At 45.5% G+C, this 20,337-nt stretch overlaps 1 protein-coding gene across 1 annotated transcript in view; it reads left to right on the top strand.

Moving 5' to 3' along the window:
* The first annotated feature begins 14,391 nt into the window (after nucleotides 1-14,391).
* The window catches only part of LOC311246029 (transcription factor E2F3-like), a 29,336-nt gene continuing 23,390 nt past the window's right edge, over nucleotides 14,392-20,337 (top strand). Inside the window, exons 1-3 of the mRNA XM_084336095.1 lie at nucleotides 14,392-14,878; nucleotides 18,471-18,588; nucleotides 20,147-20,277. Of these exons, the coding sequence (XP_084192221.1) occupies nucleotides 14,579-14,878; nucleotides 18,471-18,588; nucleotides 20,147-20,277 (549 nt within the window). The 5' untranslated portion in view covers nucleotides 14,392-14,578. The remainder of the gene's footprint in view (nucleotides 14,879-18,470; nucleotides 18,589-20,146; nucleotides 20,278-20,337) is intronic.

Here is a 20,337-nt window from a genome sequence, read left to right as displayed (position 1 = left end):
TACCCTCACCTTGCACCTGGACCTATTTACACTGCCTACTTGCTACTTGACCATATGCGCATGTATAGCCGGTGTGATCTTACTGCGTTGTGTTTAGTCGATTCGACCCCTGTTAAGGGATCGCCCTGAGTGGGAGTTGAACCCCGATCTCCCGCGTCGCGGGCGGCATCACAGACCACTATACCAAGAAGTGAATTCACTTCTTGCTTCCGGGTCTGGATGCCTCTGGGGAGTGAGTTTACTTGCAGTACCGCTTACCATCCACAGCCACTGAACTACTTGTACCATCGTGACTGTGGATATACTGCGGTACCTCCGTTACACTCACCCCCCTAAACTCACTCCACCCAGGGCATCCGGGTCTAGCGGCACCACATGTGACCGGTGTACTCTTGACGGCGCTGTGTATTAATGATGACAGACATGGATGACTGTTGATGATCTTTATTTCCTCCTGTTAGGTTACAATTCAACACATTGCACCAGCATTAGGAACAGCCACCTGCACTGCACGTGAGCTACAATTGGGAAAAGACGTGATTCCATTAACTACCATGTCACCAGCGCACGTGGGTGCAAACCTCCTTACATGCTAGGCTACTAATGTGCATTTATACAGTTCCCTAACCCAGTCAAAACTCCCACGAATCTACACAGGTACATATTATCAACAGGAGTTACATTACAAACTCGTTTTACAGTTTAGGAATGTAACATACAACTTCTAACAACTTTGAGACCGAAGTCTATCATTGAACATAAGAGCTAGGACCTTACCCTCTCTGAGTTCCGGAGAGACTGACGTATCAACCAAGAAGCAGGCAGGATGTCTGCTCCGGAAAGGAAGTGTGTCGATTTCAAAATAAAAGCCTTAACTCCCAAAAGTGCAATAAAACAAAACGAAAGGAATGAAATCAACTCAAATCAATAAAATAAAACGTTTAGGAGTATTAGTGGAATGTATTAAAGTGTATTTTGTGATGGGGTGTAATTATCTATACAAGGCAACAAGGCACTTGTTACATTCACCCCCCAGAATTACACCTACATCGAAGGGAAAAAAAACTGTGCCTACCTCGCGTCACACTAGTCACAAGCTTACTATGAGAACCACACACTGCGGAACAATCCAACGATACCTGTCACCTAATAAAAGGCCAGGAGGGCACCAGGAGTGGCCAACTCCAACCATACCTCCAGGGATAACGACGGTGCCTTATACACCATCCAGCTACACTTGACCATACCATGATGAGGGCACATACACATAAATAAAGATGTCACTCCTTATCACCACAAAGGACACTGTATCGGGCTGTAAGTGCTATACACAACACTGTAGCTAACCTCTACACATGCTTGATAGAGGCTTGTGGCTCGAAGCCCATCATACTCTCAAGCTGGACCATTGTCTCTACCAGAACATCCACAGACTTGTTGTTATTATCTTCAGCTGACCAGAAGTCGATGCACACCAGCTCCAGTGGTGCAGAGGTTGTTATGCTCTCCAGAGGGGCTCTGGCCGCCGGCTCTGGAGTCTTGCTGAGTATGCATCTGGGACAGTTCCTCACATGGCCCCGCACATCCTTCTCCATGTCATACCAGTAGAAACGCTGACGTACGAGAGACAGCGTTCTAGGTTGACCTTGGTGACCAGCCAAGTCATGCACTCCAGACAGCGCCTCCGACTTCAAGGACTCAGGCAGAACATACTGGAACCTCTTGTGCCTGGTCATGTGGTCCTTCGTAACCCTGTACAAGATGCCGTTCTGCATAGCGAGCCTCTCCCACTGCTTCAGCATCCTCAAGGCGGGCTGATCTTCATAGCAGCGCTCGCGTCTGGAGGGTCTGCGGCCCCTTTCGACGTAAAAGATGACTCTGGAGATGGTGATGTCTTTTCGCTGGCGGGCCTGCATATCGGCCAACAACAAGGAGGAGACTGTGTCGTGGTCGGCAGTGACAACAGTGGACAGGTGACCCGCCATAGATACTGCCCTGTGTCTTGGCGCAGAGTCCCAGTCTTCCTGGGAGGAAAGCACCGTGGAGGTCTCATCCGCCGACATGGACACATCAGCAACCGCACATCCAGAAGGGGTCACTAGAGCTTGGGGCTGGCATGTTAGACGGAAGATATCCTGCACCCCCCTGTTCTCCACATCACACACTTGCTCCAGAAGAGTGGAGTAAGGCTCGGTCAAGAGACGCCGGCTGAGCGGCCTCACGAAGGGATCTCTGCTCAGCGCATCGGCCACTGTATTCAGCCTCCCAGGCACATGCTTGATGTCGAAGCAGTAAGGGGCCAGCTTGGACACCCAGCGCTGCTCGTATGCGTCAAGTTTAGGCTTGGTCATGATGTATGTGAGTGGATTATTATCAGTCCACACAGTGAACTTGTGACCCTTGAGCCAGTGACTGAATTTGTCACACACTGACCATTTGAGGGCCAGGAACTCCAGTCTGTGGGCAGGATAGTTCGCTTGACTGCGGCTGAGCGACTTGCTTGCAAAGGCGATTGGTCTGGCCTTCTCCTCCCCGACAGGGACTTGAGAGAGCACTGCCCCAATACCGTCCAGCGACGCGTCAGTGGAGAGGATGAACGGCCTCTCAAAGTCCGGGTGAGCCAGCACTACACAGTCGACGAGCGCCCTCTTGAGCTCCTCAAACGCAGTCTCACAGGCGGGAGTCCAGTCCTCAGGAGTCAGCTTCCGGAACGTACCGGCTCTCGTACGACCAGCACTGGTCTTCCCTTTTCTCTTCTGGCCAGCTGTCAAGGCGAAGAGGGGCTTGGCTATACTGGAGCAGCCATGTATGAAATTTTGGTAATACAACACCATGCCGAGGAAGGATCTCACTCTCTTCTGAGCGGGAGTGCGGCCATCCGACTCCATCAGATCCTCTCTCTGGAAGCCAGAGATGACGGAGACCTTCTCTTGGTCGACAGAGACTCCACTGGCATCGACCACATGACCCAGGAACCTGACCGACCTCTGTAAGAAGTTGCATTTCTTCTGTGAGAGCTTGAGGTTGTTCACTCTGAGTCTGCAGAAGACCACCTCCAATCGCTTCAGCGCCTCCTCCTCAGACGGCGCAAACACCAGCAGGTCGTCCAAGTAGCACAAGAGGCTGGAGTAGTTAAGGTCTCCAAAGATGCCGAGCATCATACGCATGAAAGATGCCGGACTGTTGCACAGGCCTTGCGGGAGTCTGTTGTACTCGTACAAGCCCAGTGGTGTTGTGAAGGCAGTGTACCGCCGGTCAGACACATGGAGAGGGACGTTGTAGAACCCTGAGGTCAGATCCATGGTGCTAAAGAAAGCGTTCCCACCAAGGGCAGCAAGGCAGTCGGATTGATGGGGCAACGGATGAGCATCTTTGACGGTCTTTGCGTTGAGCCAGCGGAAATCCGTACAGATCCTGAGGTCTCCATTTTTCTTCCACACCATGACCAGAGGTGAGGCATACTCGCTCATCAACTTGGAGATTATCCCCTTCACCTCCATCTCAGTCAACACCTCTCTCAGTTTGTGATGGTCAGCTGGGGGGACACGCCTAAAGGGCAGGCGGAATGGACGGTCGTCTGAGAGGTGGATACGGTGCACAAAGTCTTTGACCTCTCCACAGTCCAGCTTGTCCTTGGAGAAGACATCTTGATACGTCACCAGTAGGTCAGCTAGCCTCTTCTTCCCATCAGGAGACACCTCACATGACTTGATGTTCACGTCCTCCAGTCCACAGTCGGCCAACATCTGCTCAGCATCTAACGAGGAGCCAGGAGAGGCGGAGGAGCTGGAGACACCAGACTGCTGCTGACACAGGCCCTGAGTGATGGACAGATCTTCAACAGCAAGACAAGGTGAGACATCAGCCAGTTTGGCATTACGACGGAGCGTGATGGGGCTCTGTGTCGGGTTCAAGACCTTCATGGGGACCCAGCGGTCGCCCCACATGGGAGTCACCACTCTCCCCACTATGATGTTGCAAGGGGCCGACCTTGCTGAGGTGGGCTCCACAATGACTGTACTCCCAGGAGACACATGTGCACTGGCTGGTAGCTTCCCCCACACTAGATACACCTGCTGAGGGAGGAGGGTAACCGCCTGGCATAGCTTCACTGTGCCTATCACCCCGGGCGGGTCTGGGCCCGACCAGCGGGAGGTGCAGCTTAAGAGCTCAAGGAATTTCTCACACTCAGGGTCTCTGTTTCTGCAGGACACAAGCTCCCAGTACTTTTCAGTAGACTTCAGCCTTTGGAGAACGGACTTGATTACATTAGTGCCAATTATAAACTCGTCTCTCTGACCTGGCACAACCAGTGTAGGAACCACAAATTTTGACCCACAAACTTCAATCTCCAAATCATACACACACTTTGGTCGAGTTGTCAAGCCACCACAACCAACCAGCACCACATTCACAGGTGCCGGCTGGACACGAGGGAGAACACCAGCGGTTTGTAACTTTTGTTCACCCTCCTCACTGAGCGTGCATGACATACTACCAGAATCCAACATCCCCCTCAATGTGTACTTGTCACTGACTAATACCGGAGCATAAAACAGTTCACTAGCTCCGTTCACTCTCTGTGACCCAACAAAGATGGCTGTTTCGTCTTCTGGAAGTAACCTGCAGCTGTTTACATAGATGGCTTCTAAGTCTGGTTCTCTCTCGAGGGTTTCATTCACTTTGCCCATACTATCCCTCTCACTGCATGGGCTGGCTAGTTTAAAGGGACAGCATTGACAGGATGGGTCTGAGCGGGCCTGTTGGAGGGAGATGCTGATCCAGCTGATGGCTGGGAGATGCCAGGGCATGAGTCCTCATAGTGACCAGGGCGGAAACAGCGGTGGCACAGCCGATAGAGCATACAGTGTTGATGCCTGCTGTCTTGACACACTTCGCATGGGTCGTGCTGGTTGTGCGGGTAACTCTGCTGATTCGTTCTGGCCTGGTTGTGCGAGTAACTCTGCTGACTCGGTCTGGCCTGGTTGCGCGAGTAACTCTGCTGACTCGGTCTGACCTGGTTGCGTGAGTTGTACGTCTGCCCATTACTTGGCTGGATGTGGGAGCGAGACGGCTGACCAGGCTGAGCTTGCACTGCTGGGGCCAGCGAGGCCGAACACAGTGAGAGCACACGGTCTAACAAGTCAACCACCTGATGAAGGCCAGGGTCTACAGACGAGGGACTCGCCGGGGCAGGAGTCATTAAGATGGGTGTAGGAGGGCTGAGGGCCTGCGCTGCGGCTAAGACCTTGTGGGGCTCACCAAGCCGTTCATGAGAAGAGCCAAAGGAGGGAGGCTGCTGTGACTGCACAACAACCGAAGACTGCTGGGCCCCACCATACAGGACAGGAGGGGATGGGCCACCAGCCATGGGGCTCTGACTGCATGCCGAGATGTTAACCTGCTGTGCCCGTGAACTGGATCTCCTTTGGTCTCTCTGGTAACCATCTAGACGCTCCTGGACCTCAGCTGCAGTCCACTGCTCCACAGGCTTCAGCTGGAAGGACATAGCTAGACTGGAGTATGTCAGCTCGCTGAAGTTACGCTTTAAAATGTCAAACACAGCTGCGGGGGTCATATTGGCAGACAACTCAGGCCGGCTACGCAGTGACACCTTCACTATGTCTCTAGCTTTACCAGTCAACCTGCCCATCACTAGATCACACAATTCTCTGTCGGTTTTACAACTCGTTCTAGACAGATACACTAGCATCATGTCTTCCCACTCATGTATGGAGACTGGCTCAGTGCGATCACCTCTGAAGAACGGAGGCGGTTTAGTCTCCGCCTGCACTATTACTTTCATCCTTGACATGTCTGCACACCCAGAAAAACATTGTGGCTGGGGTGCGGGGACCTTGGGCTCAGGGGCGGGGACCTGGGGCTGATAACTGGTCTGGTGCATGGCATGCAGAGTAGATGCAATTTGTTCTCCTATCTGTATGGCAAGGTCTGTGACGAGGCTGCCTAAATCCTCTGACCTAGCGAGTTGCGGGGCTGCGTCATTGCCATGCGTGATTGAAGTAGATGTAGCCACTGGCCCCACTGCTTCTAACACTGACTGGCGAACTGTAGACTGACTCAGTTCCACAGGACCCACTGGTCTTCCCCTCCCACACATAAGAGCTGACTGACCCAGTTCCACAGGACCCACTGGTCTACCCCTACCATACACAAAAGCTGACTGACCCCTGCCGTATACAGGCATCATACCCACCATCTCCAGATCTGGTGCTACTGCCTCGGACATGTTCAAGAATTAAAAATAAAAATGCTTTAGAGGGCTATAAACAAAAGAAAATTATGTGTGAATGTGTTAAATGGCAGCTTGTTACTGCTCAGACCTTGATCACTAGACTACACACGAATACATGTAGGCTACTGTATGGCTATCCATTCACAATTTACCAGAACAGATGGGGGGGGGGGGGAAATATATATATATATATCTCATTACCAGCCAACCATATAAACAAATTAGTTCCTAATTATATTTACAGTGGTCATGTGTTAGATAGCAACACCTGTTACTGCTCAAACTTTGAACATTAGACCATAGGCTATCTATTCACAATACATCATAACAGATGAAAGAAAAAGAAAAAAATTATAATGGTCTTGTACAACTAGTGTCGTATCCAATTACTGTATCATTACAATAATATTTACAATTACAATCTATAGCATATCATTATCAAACAAAAACAACCAATATCACATGTGCGCTTATCCTATGCGCACACGTTAACGTTCGACGTTGTACTCAGCACAGCCAGTTGAATGAAGAAGCGGCGTGCAGACGGCGTCCCCGGTGGACAAACGAGCGTTGTCCGTTGTCCGAGGTCGAACGGCACCAAGTGTAGCCGGTGTGATCTTACTGCGTTGTGTTTAGTCGATTCAACCCCTGTTAAGGGATCGCCCTGAGTGGGAGTTGAAGCCCGATCTCCCGCGTCGCGGGCGGCATCACAGACCACTATACCAAGAAGTGAATTCACTTCTTGCTTCCGGGTCTGGATGCCTCTGGGGAGTGAGTTTACTTGCAGTACCGCTTACCATCCACAGCCACTGAACTACTTGTACCATCGTGACTGTGGATATACTGCGTTACCTCCGTTACACATGCTCAGAGTTCATTATAATGTTATATTGTTTACACTGCCTATTTTTATTCTATTTTTACTTCTCCACTGTACTATAATTCTATGACCTGTATCATGTCTTCTACTACCTGTACCCCCCCTCCCCCCTCCCCCATGCTGCTATGATGCCTTAATTTCCCCAAGGGGATCAATCTTATCTTATCTTATCTTCTGCTGAGCTCACATTTGCGGTGAGGCTGGAGGCCTACTCACCTGCTCAGACTAATATAGGGTAAAACTGTCTATGGAGAGATGTTGTTGTGTGTTTTGGTATCCAAATGATGATAAGTTAGTGTTGGGGACATTAACGTGTGTTGTCGGGCCTTACAAATAAATTTGATTTGATTTGTTGTCACAATACCAAAACTTTAGATACTAAAACGATACCATATCATGATTCCCAATAGCAAAACTATATGACGCAATAAAATATATTTAGTTATGATTTTCATACTGTACTCCTGAGATACTCCTGGAAAAACTCATTAATAATATTCACACATATATTGATTAACACTCGATGTGAAGAGGTCATCTTTCAATGAGCAATAATATGGGAAAAGCAATTGTACAGATCTGTCTATTTAATTAGACTATTGACTAGGAATATGTTTACTTAGAGACAGCCTGAATTTACAGTAATTGTGTTATTGTATGATCGTAATGTTTCTTAATTAACCTCCTGAACTGATGCATTTGGCCTACATGTGCACTTGCTGCAAATCGATAGCAAATTGGGTCCAAAAAAACTCACCAAGAGATTTCAGAGATTGAATAGCCTACAGGTGTGACTTTTCTATATGGTCTCTGACACATTGATTGATTGAAAACTTTATTAACAGATTGCAGAATGGGTACATACAAATATACAGTACTGTTTAAGAGGAAGAGATCATAAAAAAAATATATATATACATTCGAGGGGAAGGGGAAGAAACTGTACATTGGAGGGGGTTGGGGGGGGGGGGGGTTGGACATTTACCGGGGCCAGTTTCTAATTGCAGCCAGCCGTAGGTGCTCTTTGAGAGCGGTTTTGAAGGAGGGTAGGGATTCACATTATTTTACGGCTGTGGGTAGGGCGGTAGGGTGTGGCATAATTGCAAAACGTGTTTAGTCATGTTAGGATGTGACCAGGCCCGGACTGGCCATCGGGAGCACCGGGAGTTTTCCCGGTGGCCTAGCCTGCACAGATAAAAAAAAAATTATATAAAAAGAAAAGAAATTATATATTTTTTTATTATTATAATAATTTTTTTTTTTTTTTGCCATGCCATTGTTTCTAGTTGTGGCGGCGGCGCTGCGCGATAGTTAGATAACCTTAGTGGGTGGGGAACAACCAGGATTTCACTGTCTGCGACAGAGTTGGAGAACTATCTGACTCTCTCTCCCTCACATGGATCTCACACACACACAATGGAGCCGTGCTGCCGCTTTTTATTGGTGGAGGCGGGACCAGGCGATACAACTGATTGACAGCGGAGGCGGCGAATGGAATGGCAGATGGCACTCAGATGCAGAATAACAGCCAGGCAATGAGCCAGGTAGTGAGGGACTCAGGAGAGATACAGTAGAGCGAAAGTCAATTAACGTTGATGTCAAGATGGACAGTGGAAGAAAGATAAAGGGTGGAGGAGAGAGGGATAAAACAAAGAAAAAGAAAGGAGATGCTGCTAAATCCGGCAACATTTATCAAATGTTTTCTTGCACCAAGGTCAAGGAACCAGCAGGTTAGTCAGTGATAAAAATAAACATGTGGATGTTAGCTAGCTAACATTACCATGCAATGCATCATCTCCCCTGTCAAAAGCCCAATGTTAAATCTGCCAAGAAACAAATAAATAATTGAACCCTTGTATCTGAAAACTAAAGTGTTATACTCTTACCATATTAGGGGACTAAATTGAAAAACGCCATAAAAAGATTATATGTTGAAATAATTTCACACTTTCTTTCCCATAAATATTTTATTCAACTTCAGATTAAAAATGAAATACTCCCACTTTTCTGAAAGGAGTTGTTAAATCTGACATTACAAAAAACAATATGTGTTGGTTATGATTGGGGCTGAAGTTGAATAAACAATTTATGAATGAGAAAGTCAAAATAATTCCAAGATAATTCAAAGATTACACACCTTTGCCACATATATTGGCTACAAACATAATCACTGCAAAGTTATCAAAAAAATAAGAATCTGATCAGACACAAGGGTTAAGTTGTTGTTCCCTTTCTAATTTCCTCAAAAACATCTAGTCTAGTTAATGTGATCAATATTATTTGACAATTGATGCTTTTTGTTGGAAATTTCAGTCAGTGAGCTCATACTTTGAGCTCATTTTATAGTTAAAATGATTGAGACAACGCAATCTTCTGTCTTCGTTGTGCATGCATGCGTGTGCTCACCACACGCGATACATGTGTCACTATTCTGGCAGTGGCTACTGTTATTATAGTATTGTAATGAAAGGTCTGTTATTTAATGTTTGTGTAAAGGGCTATTTTAACTGTTGATGGGTAGTGCATCAGTAAAGTGAATCTGGTATTGTGCTCTTGCTCTGTTTGAATAGGTGGAGAGAGTGGTTAACTGTATTATAATAGTAAATAGAAAAATATGTTGTGCTCTTGCTTCTTTCTTTTTGAAGGTGGAGAGAGTAGCATTGCAAGTGCAACAACAGTTTTATTTGAGGTTCATAACAGTACACTAAGCAATTGTTGGCTCATTAGTTTGTGATTCACATGCACTAAAATTCACCAGAATGCAGAAAATTAAGTCTTTGTAACAAAAAATTTCCTGGTGGGGGACCCCCAGACCCCCCGCTTAAAAAGTTGCCTGATTGGGGATATATTTCGCGCTATATCTCCCGGTATGAATTATTTCCCCAGTCCGGCCCTGGATGTGACATTTACAACCCGTTTGTTGTGCTTATGAGATGGTCAGGTAGGAATAGAGATGCAGTTGTAACAGAGATACTGAATAGGAATGTGCATCACAATGATTCTGTAGTGTAGACACGCACCATTCCAAACATTATTAGAAATATTTCCACTACTGCAAATCAAGAAAAGAACGAATGGCTTTTCCTTGATGGAATGATAGATGGATGATAGACAAAAAACATCTTTTGACGGTGGACATGATGGTCATGTCAGTGTATCAATCAGACACATTTACAAAGAAGTTTAAAACTGGACAATTTAATCTCCAAATCAGCTTTCAAGGAATATCATGGACATTAACTGACACTGCTACTAAACTGGCACCTGTATTTACCTGCCTGCTGTGGCTGTTTTGATTTGTTTATCTTACCATGTTTTAACTTGTTTTAATCTTGTTCTGTTTTAACTTTGTATTTATTTTACCCCCTGCCCCCTATCACTCAAAAGGATGTGCCTTTTGCCAGGTCGCCATTGTAAATAAGAAATAAAGGTTAAATAAATAAACACAGAAAGCTACGTTATTGGAACCAGGGACAATTCACATTTCTGTGGCTTTGGTAGAGACATGTCCCTAGCGTCCTTAAATAAAATAAAACTATGTCTATAGCATGCCTACTATATACTATACTAAACATATGTGGTCACCATCTTCATGTTGGCTAATCAGAATTTAACATGTTCCTAAGTAAAAGTAGAAACATCTTCATTGAATGTGAAAATATCTAAAAATAAATAAAAAGCATTGAACATTCTACTAAAGTCTTTGCTTATAACGGTACGTGGTATCAAAAGTAAACGTACACATTTGATATTGTTACAATGTGGGGTGTTGGTAGAACCCAAATGCTGGACCTGTGAGAACTGGAGTCTGGAGCACAGCCCAATTGCTGAATACACGAGAAGAGAAAGGAGCGGTTTCAAGGGTGTTTAATGGAAATTGAGCAACACAGGAATTGGGGGGAAATAGAACGGGGTTAATGTTCTGTCCTGTGGCTGCCACGGCGGCAGTGAGCGAGCAAGCGGTCCTGGTGCTTGTCGGGGGAGCTGCTGGGTGGCAGCGGGTGAATAGGGGTTCCTCTTCGGGAACAGGTGACATCCAGACAGGGACGCTGGAGCTGCTGGATGGCAGCGGGAGAACAGGTGTTCCTCTTCGGGAACAGGTGACGTCCAGACAGGGACGCTGGAGCTGCTGGGTGGCAGCGGGAGAACAGGTGTTCCTCTTCGGGAACAGGTGACGTCCAGACAGGGACGGCGGTCCTTTGGGGCACAGGAGAGAAACGGGTTAGAGTAAGCCAATACACGGAGGGTATCTAGCAGTAGAGCTTGTGGCAGAGACGTCGTACCTGGGCAGTGGTAATTAATACCACGACAGCTTCTGGTCAGCGTCGAGGTGTAGATATAGTCCCCTCATCAGGGGAGGATAGGGTGCAGCTGGGGAGAGTGGTGTGCTTGCCCGTGTGTGAATTAGGGGGATGGAATACAGCTGGGTGAATGAGGGTGAAGGAAGGGGTGACTGAAGAAAGAGAGGATGATGAGGAGTGCGCAGTGGATAGAGAGGGGGATGAAGAGGAGCGTGTGGAGGACGTGAGGGGAAAAGGAGGGGGAGTGAAGTAGGCCCGTGCTGTGATTATGACAGGTAGTGGTGGTCCAAACACACAGTAGCAGACTAGTAATAAGTAAGTGTGCCGTATATTTGTATGTCTTGTATGTCATACAATTGTCATACAAATGACATGTCAAGTATGTCATAAATGTCTTGATGAATTTAAAATGGAGGACCCTTGTGTAAACAAGACTAAAGTATTTTCTGGTCTTCATCCTCTTAGCAGTTGTTTGTATTGAGCTGTACTGTATTGTACCCATTCTGCAATCTGTTAATAAAGTTTTCAATCAATCAATCAATCAATCAATCAATCAAACAAACAAACTAAGAACTACAGCCACCAGGCCTCTTAGGAGAGAATGTATGAATAGCTGGTGCAGCCCAGGGCTGACTTTTACAGGAATCCCTACGTTGGAAAAAATCTGTCTGTTGATTTCAAGATTTTATTGATGAAAAGGAAAACATGTGGCCTCTCTGCTTCATTTGATAGAACAGCAGAGACAGACAGGAAACGTGGGGGGAGAGAGAGGGAAGCAACGACGTGCAACTGAATCCAGGACACTGTGATCACATTGGGTTATTTTTTGTGACTAGGAGTTTTTTTTTAGCCCTCAATTTATGTCTCACAGACAGGAAGCAACGCCTAATGGCTATTTGTAACTCTGTGCCCCTGACATCACCCAGGCTTGCAAAGAGATTAAGCCAATTGGTGCCTAAACTCTGGGTTTACGTAGGCTCTACGTCCTCTCTATGAGACGAGCTCGAGGGCATGAAAACCTTCAAGAGTATTTAAGAACAAATTTGTGCATGAGAACATTTCATGAATGAGGCCCATTGTGTGCACCCCACTGTGGTTGAACGAACAGGACGCCCCTCGTTGATGACTCTTATGCACTAGTCGGTCTGGCCCCAGGTGACAGGACAGATGTGTTGACCCCTTACAAAGACACAGCATGGAATTAGATCCACACAGAGCTTTTCCTGTTTGCTCCATGGTCTTTTTCTCAACCTCTGACCCCTAAACTGATGCACACTAGGCGGACCCCCATTTGATGATATTTTGTTCCAGGGGCCTCTGTCTGAGATGATTTTGGTTGTTGGATATGATTAAAGGAACACTTCCTCCACTCCACTACAGTATAGAGACAGCTATATAATTCTGGTCTTAAAGGAACACACCAACATTATGTGAAATGCGCTTACTATGTTCTCCAGAGTCGGACAAGAAGATGGATACCAATTTCCTCTAGAAAGCTATCGTGCTGCAAGCTAGCCTAGCTTAGCACAAAATAATGGAAGCGGATATGGACCACTAGCCTAGCTGGTGGCCAAAAACACACACTTCGTTTTAAGCTACAGGTTAGTGGTCCGTATCCACTTCAATTCATTTGTGCTAAGCTAGGATAGCTTGCAGCCGGATACCTTTCTACTGAATGAACCCTTGACCTGGGTCAGTGGGTGGGACACGTTTTCAATGTTCACTAAGATAAATTATACAATGAATAACTTTTTCAATCTGAGACTCATTGGCCATGAGTAATTTTTAGCTCATTTTATGTGAAGAACATATAAAATAACACATTGTCATTGAGTGTACCCCCCTACTACACATTTATACCCGAAAGTGTGAAGCTTGTAAACACGGTAAAACAAAAAGATTCACTTAGGACAGCGGGAGATAGTAGGAGCACAAACCCCCAAACAGTCTTTTATGACTCGGATCTATGAAAACAACAAGGGACACAGCGCTGTGGCGTGTTAAAAAGACAAGAGAATCAGCCGACGCAGGAAGCTTGACCCCCGGAAACTGTTTATTGGAAGGTCGATGGGTCACGACTTAACAACAGAATAGGACGTCATCTTTAGGGTGATTTTCATTCGTTTTCCTTTCCCAATTTTGACAAAAACACTTTTTTTTTGGAGCTGCAGATGTTCATGTGCAGATGGAAGAAATTGCCTCAATTAAATTCAAAGGGGGCTTGGCTTGGCATGACATATATTACTGTTGCACTTTACTATTACATTAGCACTCTGGTTGGATGCCAAACTTCTTTTTGTTGTACTGTACTTGTGCTGTTTAATGACAATACATTTAAATGACATGAGTGAAAGCGGGGGGCCAAAGCTTTTACAATCCTGCACAGCCCTGTCCCATTATATATTCAATTTTATTTTATTCTACTTTAATTGTATGTTAATGTTCATGCACCAAACTACCAAGACAAGCCTTGTATTTGCAAGCTTATTTGGCAATAAAGACTTTTCTGATTCTGATTCTAAACCTAACCTTGTTTTTGTTAGTTTTCTTTATTTGCTTGATTGTTATGAATGTTAAAAGAAACACCACACAACATAACATAGACAAAATAAACAGAATTAGACCAAATAAATAAACAGAAAAAAAATTATCTTTTCTTTCCTCTGCCACCCCCTGCCGACTAGTCATGAAACATACCAGGCATAGCGAGTGAGCTCTGTTTACAACTGCCCAATGAACACGTGGCGCGGTGCATTCGACACTCTCGTTCGCCGAGACGCTATTGATGTAGGCGGGGCCATTCTTCAGAGTGGCCAATACCGTCAGCCATGTAAATTCCGTTTGAAATTTTCCCGGGAAATCTGAGTTTCGCGGGAGGGCTCTTGAGCGCGTAAACCGTATCCCTTCATTCATCAGCCCGTTTCCTGAAGCCATTTCTAGACGGGGGACTCGAGAGCCGCGCTACTTTTTAATCCGTGGCATCTGCCTAGATGCACGTTCTTGTCGAGAAATACTTAGTAAATATCGATACATCAGACCCTCATCTACACTTCGGGTTGATTATTTTTTAATTTTATCGACGGATTAGCAGAAGAACGGGCTTGAAAGTAGAGGGACAAAAGCGGCCACTCGACGAGCCTGATGATAATGATGAGAAGAGGGATAGCCTCGGCTACGGATAAAGTGATTTTAGCGGGGGTCGGAGGCTCTCCTCTGGATAGTAATATTATTTTAACAACCCTTTCGGATCGGTTAAACTCAAACCTGTCCAATGCCACTTACATCCAAATAATAACCACCCCGCCGCCTTGCAACACCACACAGACACCGAATAGTGTGTGTTTATCAGAAGCTCAGACTCGGATAAACAACATTTACTCAACTCCACAACAAGCTGCGACCAACGGAGCAGGACAACGACCCGCTTTAGGAAGACCGCCGGTAATGCATTTAATTAAGAGACAAACTACAAGCTTTACTATGTCTGATGGGCTAGCAAGAGCTGGTTACCATGTCTGATGGGCTAGCAAGAGCTGGTTACTGTGTCTGATGGGCTAGCAAGAGCTGGTTACTATGTCTGATGGGCTAGCAAGAGCTGGTCACTGTGTCTGATGGGCTAGCAAGAGCTGGTTACTATGTCTGATGGGCTAGCAAGAGCTGGTTACTATGCCTGCTAGGCTAGCAAGAGCTGGTTACTATGCCTGCTAGGCTAGCAAGAGCTGGTTACCATGTCTGATGGGCTAGCAAGGGCTGGTTACTATGTCTGATGGGCTAGCAAGAGCTGGTTACTATGTCTGATGGGCTAGCAAGAGCTGGTTACTATGTCTGATGGGCTAGCAAGGGCTGGTTACTATGTCTGATGGGCTAGCAAGAGCTGGTTACTATGTCTGATGGGCTAGCAAGGGCTGGTTACTATGTCTGATGGGCTAGCAAGAGCTGGTTACTATGTCTGATGGGCTAGCAAGGGCTGGTTACTATGTCTGATGGGCTAGCAAGTGCTGGTTACTATGTCTGATGGGCTAGCAAGGGCTGGTTACTATGCCTGATGGGCTAGCAAGGGCTGGTTACTATGTCTGATGGGCTAGCAAGGGCTGGTTACTATGTCTGATGGGCTAGCAAGGGCTGGTTACTATGTCTGATGGGCTAGCAAGGGCTGGTTACTATGTCTGATGGGCTAGCAAGGGCTGGTTACTATGTCTGATGGGCTAGCAAGGGCTGGTTACTATGTCTGATGGGCTAGCAAGGGCTGGTTACTATGTCTGATGGGCTAGCAAGGGCTGGTTACTATGTCTGATGGGCTAGCAAGAGCTGGTTACTATGTCTGATGGGCTAGCAAGGGCTGGTTACTATGTCTGATGGGCTAGCAAGGGCTGGTTACTATGTCTGATGGTCTCGCGGAGCTAGCGAACTGCATGTTAGGAGAAGCTCAGCCAGCTAGTTGCTAAATTGCTAATTTACCCAAGTAGTAGGTTAGCCAGCAGCTTGCTAACTTCTGCTTCAAGTAACGCTTCCCTAATAACCGGTCAGAAGTTCGTCTCGCACTACTATGATTAACCTCGAGTTGGCCTCTAAACGCACGATATGCTAACTTATTAAACTGCTGCGTTTATGCTACAGCTTCAGTCTTGCAGTCAAAGTAATATTGCTGAGAGATTATTGGCGATGATGGCCTAGTCGCTGTTGTTGGTGTCTTGGTTCAGGGGGGAAGGGAACACACTGGTGGGTTGTTTAGCTAGCTAACGTTACTAACCCCACTCGGCGTTAAAAGCCAGTCAAACACAACAAGCGTACTTTGCATGCCCAGGGTGTGTTGTTGTCGATAACGTTTGTTGGTTAATCACATGTATCGGTTTCCAAGTACTTGGTTGATTTCTTCCAATCGCCTCTGAAGATGCAAAGCCAACTTGATGGGAGCTTGAGAACACGAGTTAGCCATTCAAGGCTACTAGCAACATTGATTGTCCAAAATGCACATTGTTGGCCTTGACCTTACATTATTGCACATTATTATTTCCTCGCTTTGAATAAAGTGTGACGTTAGATGTAAAGTGAAACTAGAGTTCATTGGGTTTAGTGCTGATACCACGTTTCCCTGACTCGTGTCTCCAGGAACCACACGCTACTCTCTCACTCTCAAAACTTTTAAGTTGCCTGTTTTAATCAATATTATTAACCTTTTGCTGTTTCATAAGCAAATGTCTCCATCTCAAATCGCAGCCATAAACATGCAGTAAGTGTGCGTTTCATGTTGATTTAAAATGGCTGACATTTGGACTGTCAACAGAGGGCATTATTTCTTGGTAGACTATATTCACATAAAGCATTAAATATTACGTTTTCTGCTGGAAATATAGCAGTGGCTGACTCTATGGTTATAATCTACAGTGTTCTACTAGACTAGAAGTGTCTATTACTAGCCTACACATAAAGGCAGACATTAAAGTAAAACCAGTGTTCAGACCAGACATCAGGAACTAATGCATGCATTATGCAGTCAATATCTGGAAATTACAAGATATGTTTCTTTAACTAGGTGTTGGGTCTCCACTTGATAAGACAACCAGTGTTTTAATGTACCTAGACCTCCTGGTTGAGAACAATTTACATAGTCTGGTTCAGGGGGGGGGGGCATTGCCAAGTGTAATTCATATCTTAGTTCAGGCATATCTAGTTAGATGTATAATGTAATTAGTTTATCCCAGGCTTTAGTGCGCTTAGGGTCCTCACATTAAGCCTTGGTCACAGTCGGGCAGAATTAATACTAATATCTCTAGTATTGCAATATTATATATTACAATTTTAAGTAATTTTAAAGACTTAAGTTTCCACCACACCACTCGTTATCATTGAGACCATAATACTGTACAGGGATTATTGATCAATTATAATGGAAATTATAAATATGTACAACTTATTTATTGCAGTGGAAAGTGAAACCACAGCCAATGGGTCTGTGCCATATCATCAGCTGCTGAGTTGCCAGATACCAAATTGATAAAAGTTCACATTCCTTTGTGTGAACATGCATATTAAAATATTCATGATATTGAAGTCTCACCCTTTTTTGAGCTGCCACAAGTAAACACAATATCCCGGATAAATTAATCTCATTCATGAGACGCACAAATGAAATGTAGGGATACACTGCTGATATGAACTTGGAATATATGCATATTATGTGTGCTTCTTATAAACTTTACTGTTGGGGCTTGTGATGAATGAGATTATGTGTATAGGGATATTATGATTTAGTATGCAGATTCATATAGTTTATCCGCCAACGTGGCTTTACCCAGGATATGAACTAGATCGTATGATGAATCTTAACATCCATGCCAGCGTTGAGAGGGCTGTTTATAACGTTGTCTAAAGTAAACTAAATTCACATTAATAAACTTATAAAAACACATTACATCAAGCAGGGGGTCAATAGCTGGACAACATTACATTAACCGGCCTAATAATGTTAATACCCGCAGTCAGTTGCTTGGTTCAGAACTTGTTCACCAACATTTTACACTGAAAGGGTAAATGATGCCTGTTCAAGGTGGCACATAATTAGACTATGCTATCTAAATGATCGCTTAAATTGACAAACCAAAGTTCAACCAACATCCAAATTGGTTGATGATAATGATCTTGCTCAAGAATTTTTTAAGCAGTTAATGTCCTTAAATTTCCATATTCAAGTTTCAGAAATGAGCTGGCATTAGGCTGATGTGTTACCATGGGCCTTTCTTGACCTGGTCTCTTGAAGAGAAAAATTGGTGGTTTAATCTCTGTTTGAAATGCAAGATTAAATAAAATGTTAACAGTAGTTCGGGATTGTGTGGTGGGTTTAGACCCCTGCTTGTGGAACCACATGTCCCCCTGCTAAGTGAAGATCTGATCCCACCAGAACCTTCTCCCCGTGTCTCCTCTATTCTGGCTCGGCCTTCCTGCGGCCCCCGATAAAGGGGAATTGTGATTGACGTCTGTCTTGTCTAGTTATGTAGACCTATAAGTAAGTGAATGTTATGTTTCTGTTATGTAGGCGAAGAGGCGGTTGGCGTTGGATGACTCGGACCACCAGTACCAGGCGGAGCCCACCAGGACCCCCAAGGCCAGAGCGATCTCTGCGGCAAATGCAGCACGGTTAAAGACCTCAAAGAGTAAGCACCAAAGCTACCTAGAGTTAGGAATGATTAGACACGTTTCTCGTCCACGTCAGACTGTGCGCATCGAGGAGGCAAAAGAACGTAATCCCGGTCAGAACAACGGGGCAGACTACAATATATTAGCATTTGTTAGCCATGCTAGCGATCTAAACAATCAATCCATGCTAAAGCTAGATAATCAAAAGGTGAAAGACTCACTCACAGCTATGCTGATATAGTTTCTCCATAGAGCTACATTGTACTTTTAGTCAGGGGAGGGCCATGGTTTCCCATACATTATACTTTTAGTCAGGGGAGGGCCATGGTTTCACCATAGAGCTACATTATACTTTTAGTCAGGGGAGGGCCATGGTTTCCCATACATTATACTTTTAGTCAGGGGAGGGCCATGGTTTCACCATAGAGCTACATTATACTTTTAGTCAGGGGAGGGCCATGGTTTCACCATAGAGCTACATTATACTTTTAGTCGGGGAGGGCCATGGTTTCACCATAGAGCTACATTATACTTTTAGTCAGGGGAGGGCCATGGTTTCACCATAGAGCTACATTATACTTTTAGTCTGGGAGGGCCATGGTTTCACCATAGAGCTACATTATACTTTTAGTCTGGGAGGGCCATGGTTTCACCATAGAGCTACATTATACTTTTAGTCAGGGGAGGGCCATGTTTTCACCATAGAGCTACATTATACTTTTAGTCAGGGGAGGGCCATGGTTTCACCATAGAGCTACATTATACTTTTAGTCAGGGGAGGGCCATGGTTTCACCGGGATCATCCCTATGTTCCCCGGGTCCTATGTTTCCCGCTTGATTGATTAATTGATTGACATTTTTATTTATTTGTATTTTATTAATTATTAATGTCCGCCTTGTTCCAAACTGGTTAAGCGTAGGCCCTCTTTCGAAGTTGGTTAGAGTTTGGAATCAGGGCTGTTGGTCTAAAATGTTCAATCAATCAAGCTGGGAACATAGGACCCGGGGAACATAGGACCCGGGGAACATAGACATGCTCCCGTTTCACCATAGAGCTACATTATACTTCTAGTCAGGGGAGGGCCATGGTTTGTCCATAGAGCCCCATTGTACTTTTTTAGCGCAGCAGCTCGCGCAGGTAGGGAGCAACTCGGTTGCGAGATTCAACAGGTATTGCTGATTGGCGCTAACACGGTATGTTTATAAGCAAGACGCTTTTGGCATCAATATGCAATTTTGAGGCATCCAGAGGTAATACACCAGAGGGCTTAAAGTAATGTTTGATTCCTTTTTGGCCGTTGGACAAAAACAAACAACCACTCCCTGCATCAATCTATCAAAAAGTACACGCAATGTACAAAACCTTTGTTTTGCGCGTGCATGTACTTAAAAAGTGACTCAGATCTTGCTCTTAACCCACTCTTGCTAATTTCTCCGAAGTTGCCTACTGCAGCTTTAATGGGAGATAGGGTTTTCCTTCAGGCGGAACTGCAGTGTTCTAAAACACGGTGGATCCACAGCCTTGTCGTTTTCCCCTGCTTTCCTGATGCGTCCTAATTCCTCTTCCCTCTTCAGTCCCCAAGTCTCCGACGGAGAAGACGCGGTACGATACGTCTCTGGGTCTGTTGACTAAGAAGTTTGTGGAGCTGCTCGCCCAGTCCTCTGACGGAGTCCTGGACCTCAACCTAGCCGCAGAGACATTACAGGTCAGTTCACAACCACGCACCCCCCCCCCCACCCCTGCCTAAAATCTGTGCTGCAAATTC

The sequence above is a fragment of the Notolepis coatsorum genome, assembly GCF_963971535.1.
Source record: "Notolepis coatsorum genome assembly, chromosome: 19".
NCBI lineage: Eukaryota > Metazoa > Chordata > Actinopteri > Aulopiformes > Paralepididae > Notolepis > Notolepis coatsorum.
The sequence above is the reverse complement of the archived record's forward strand: the minus strand, read 5'-3'. Positions and strand labels throughout refer to the sequence as shown.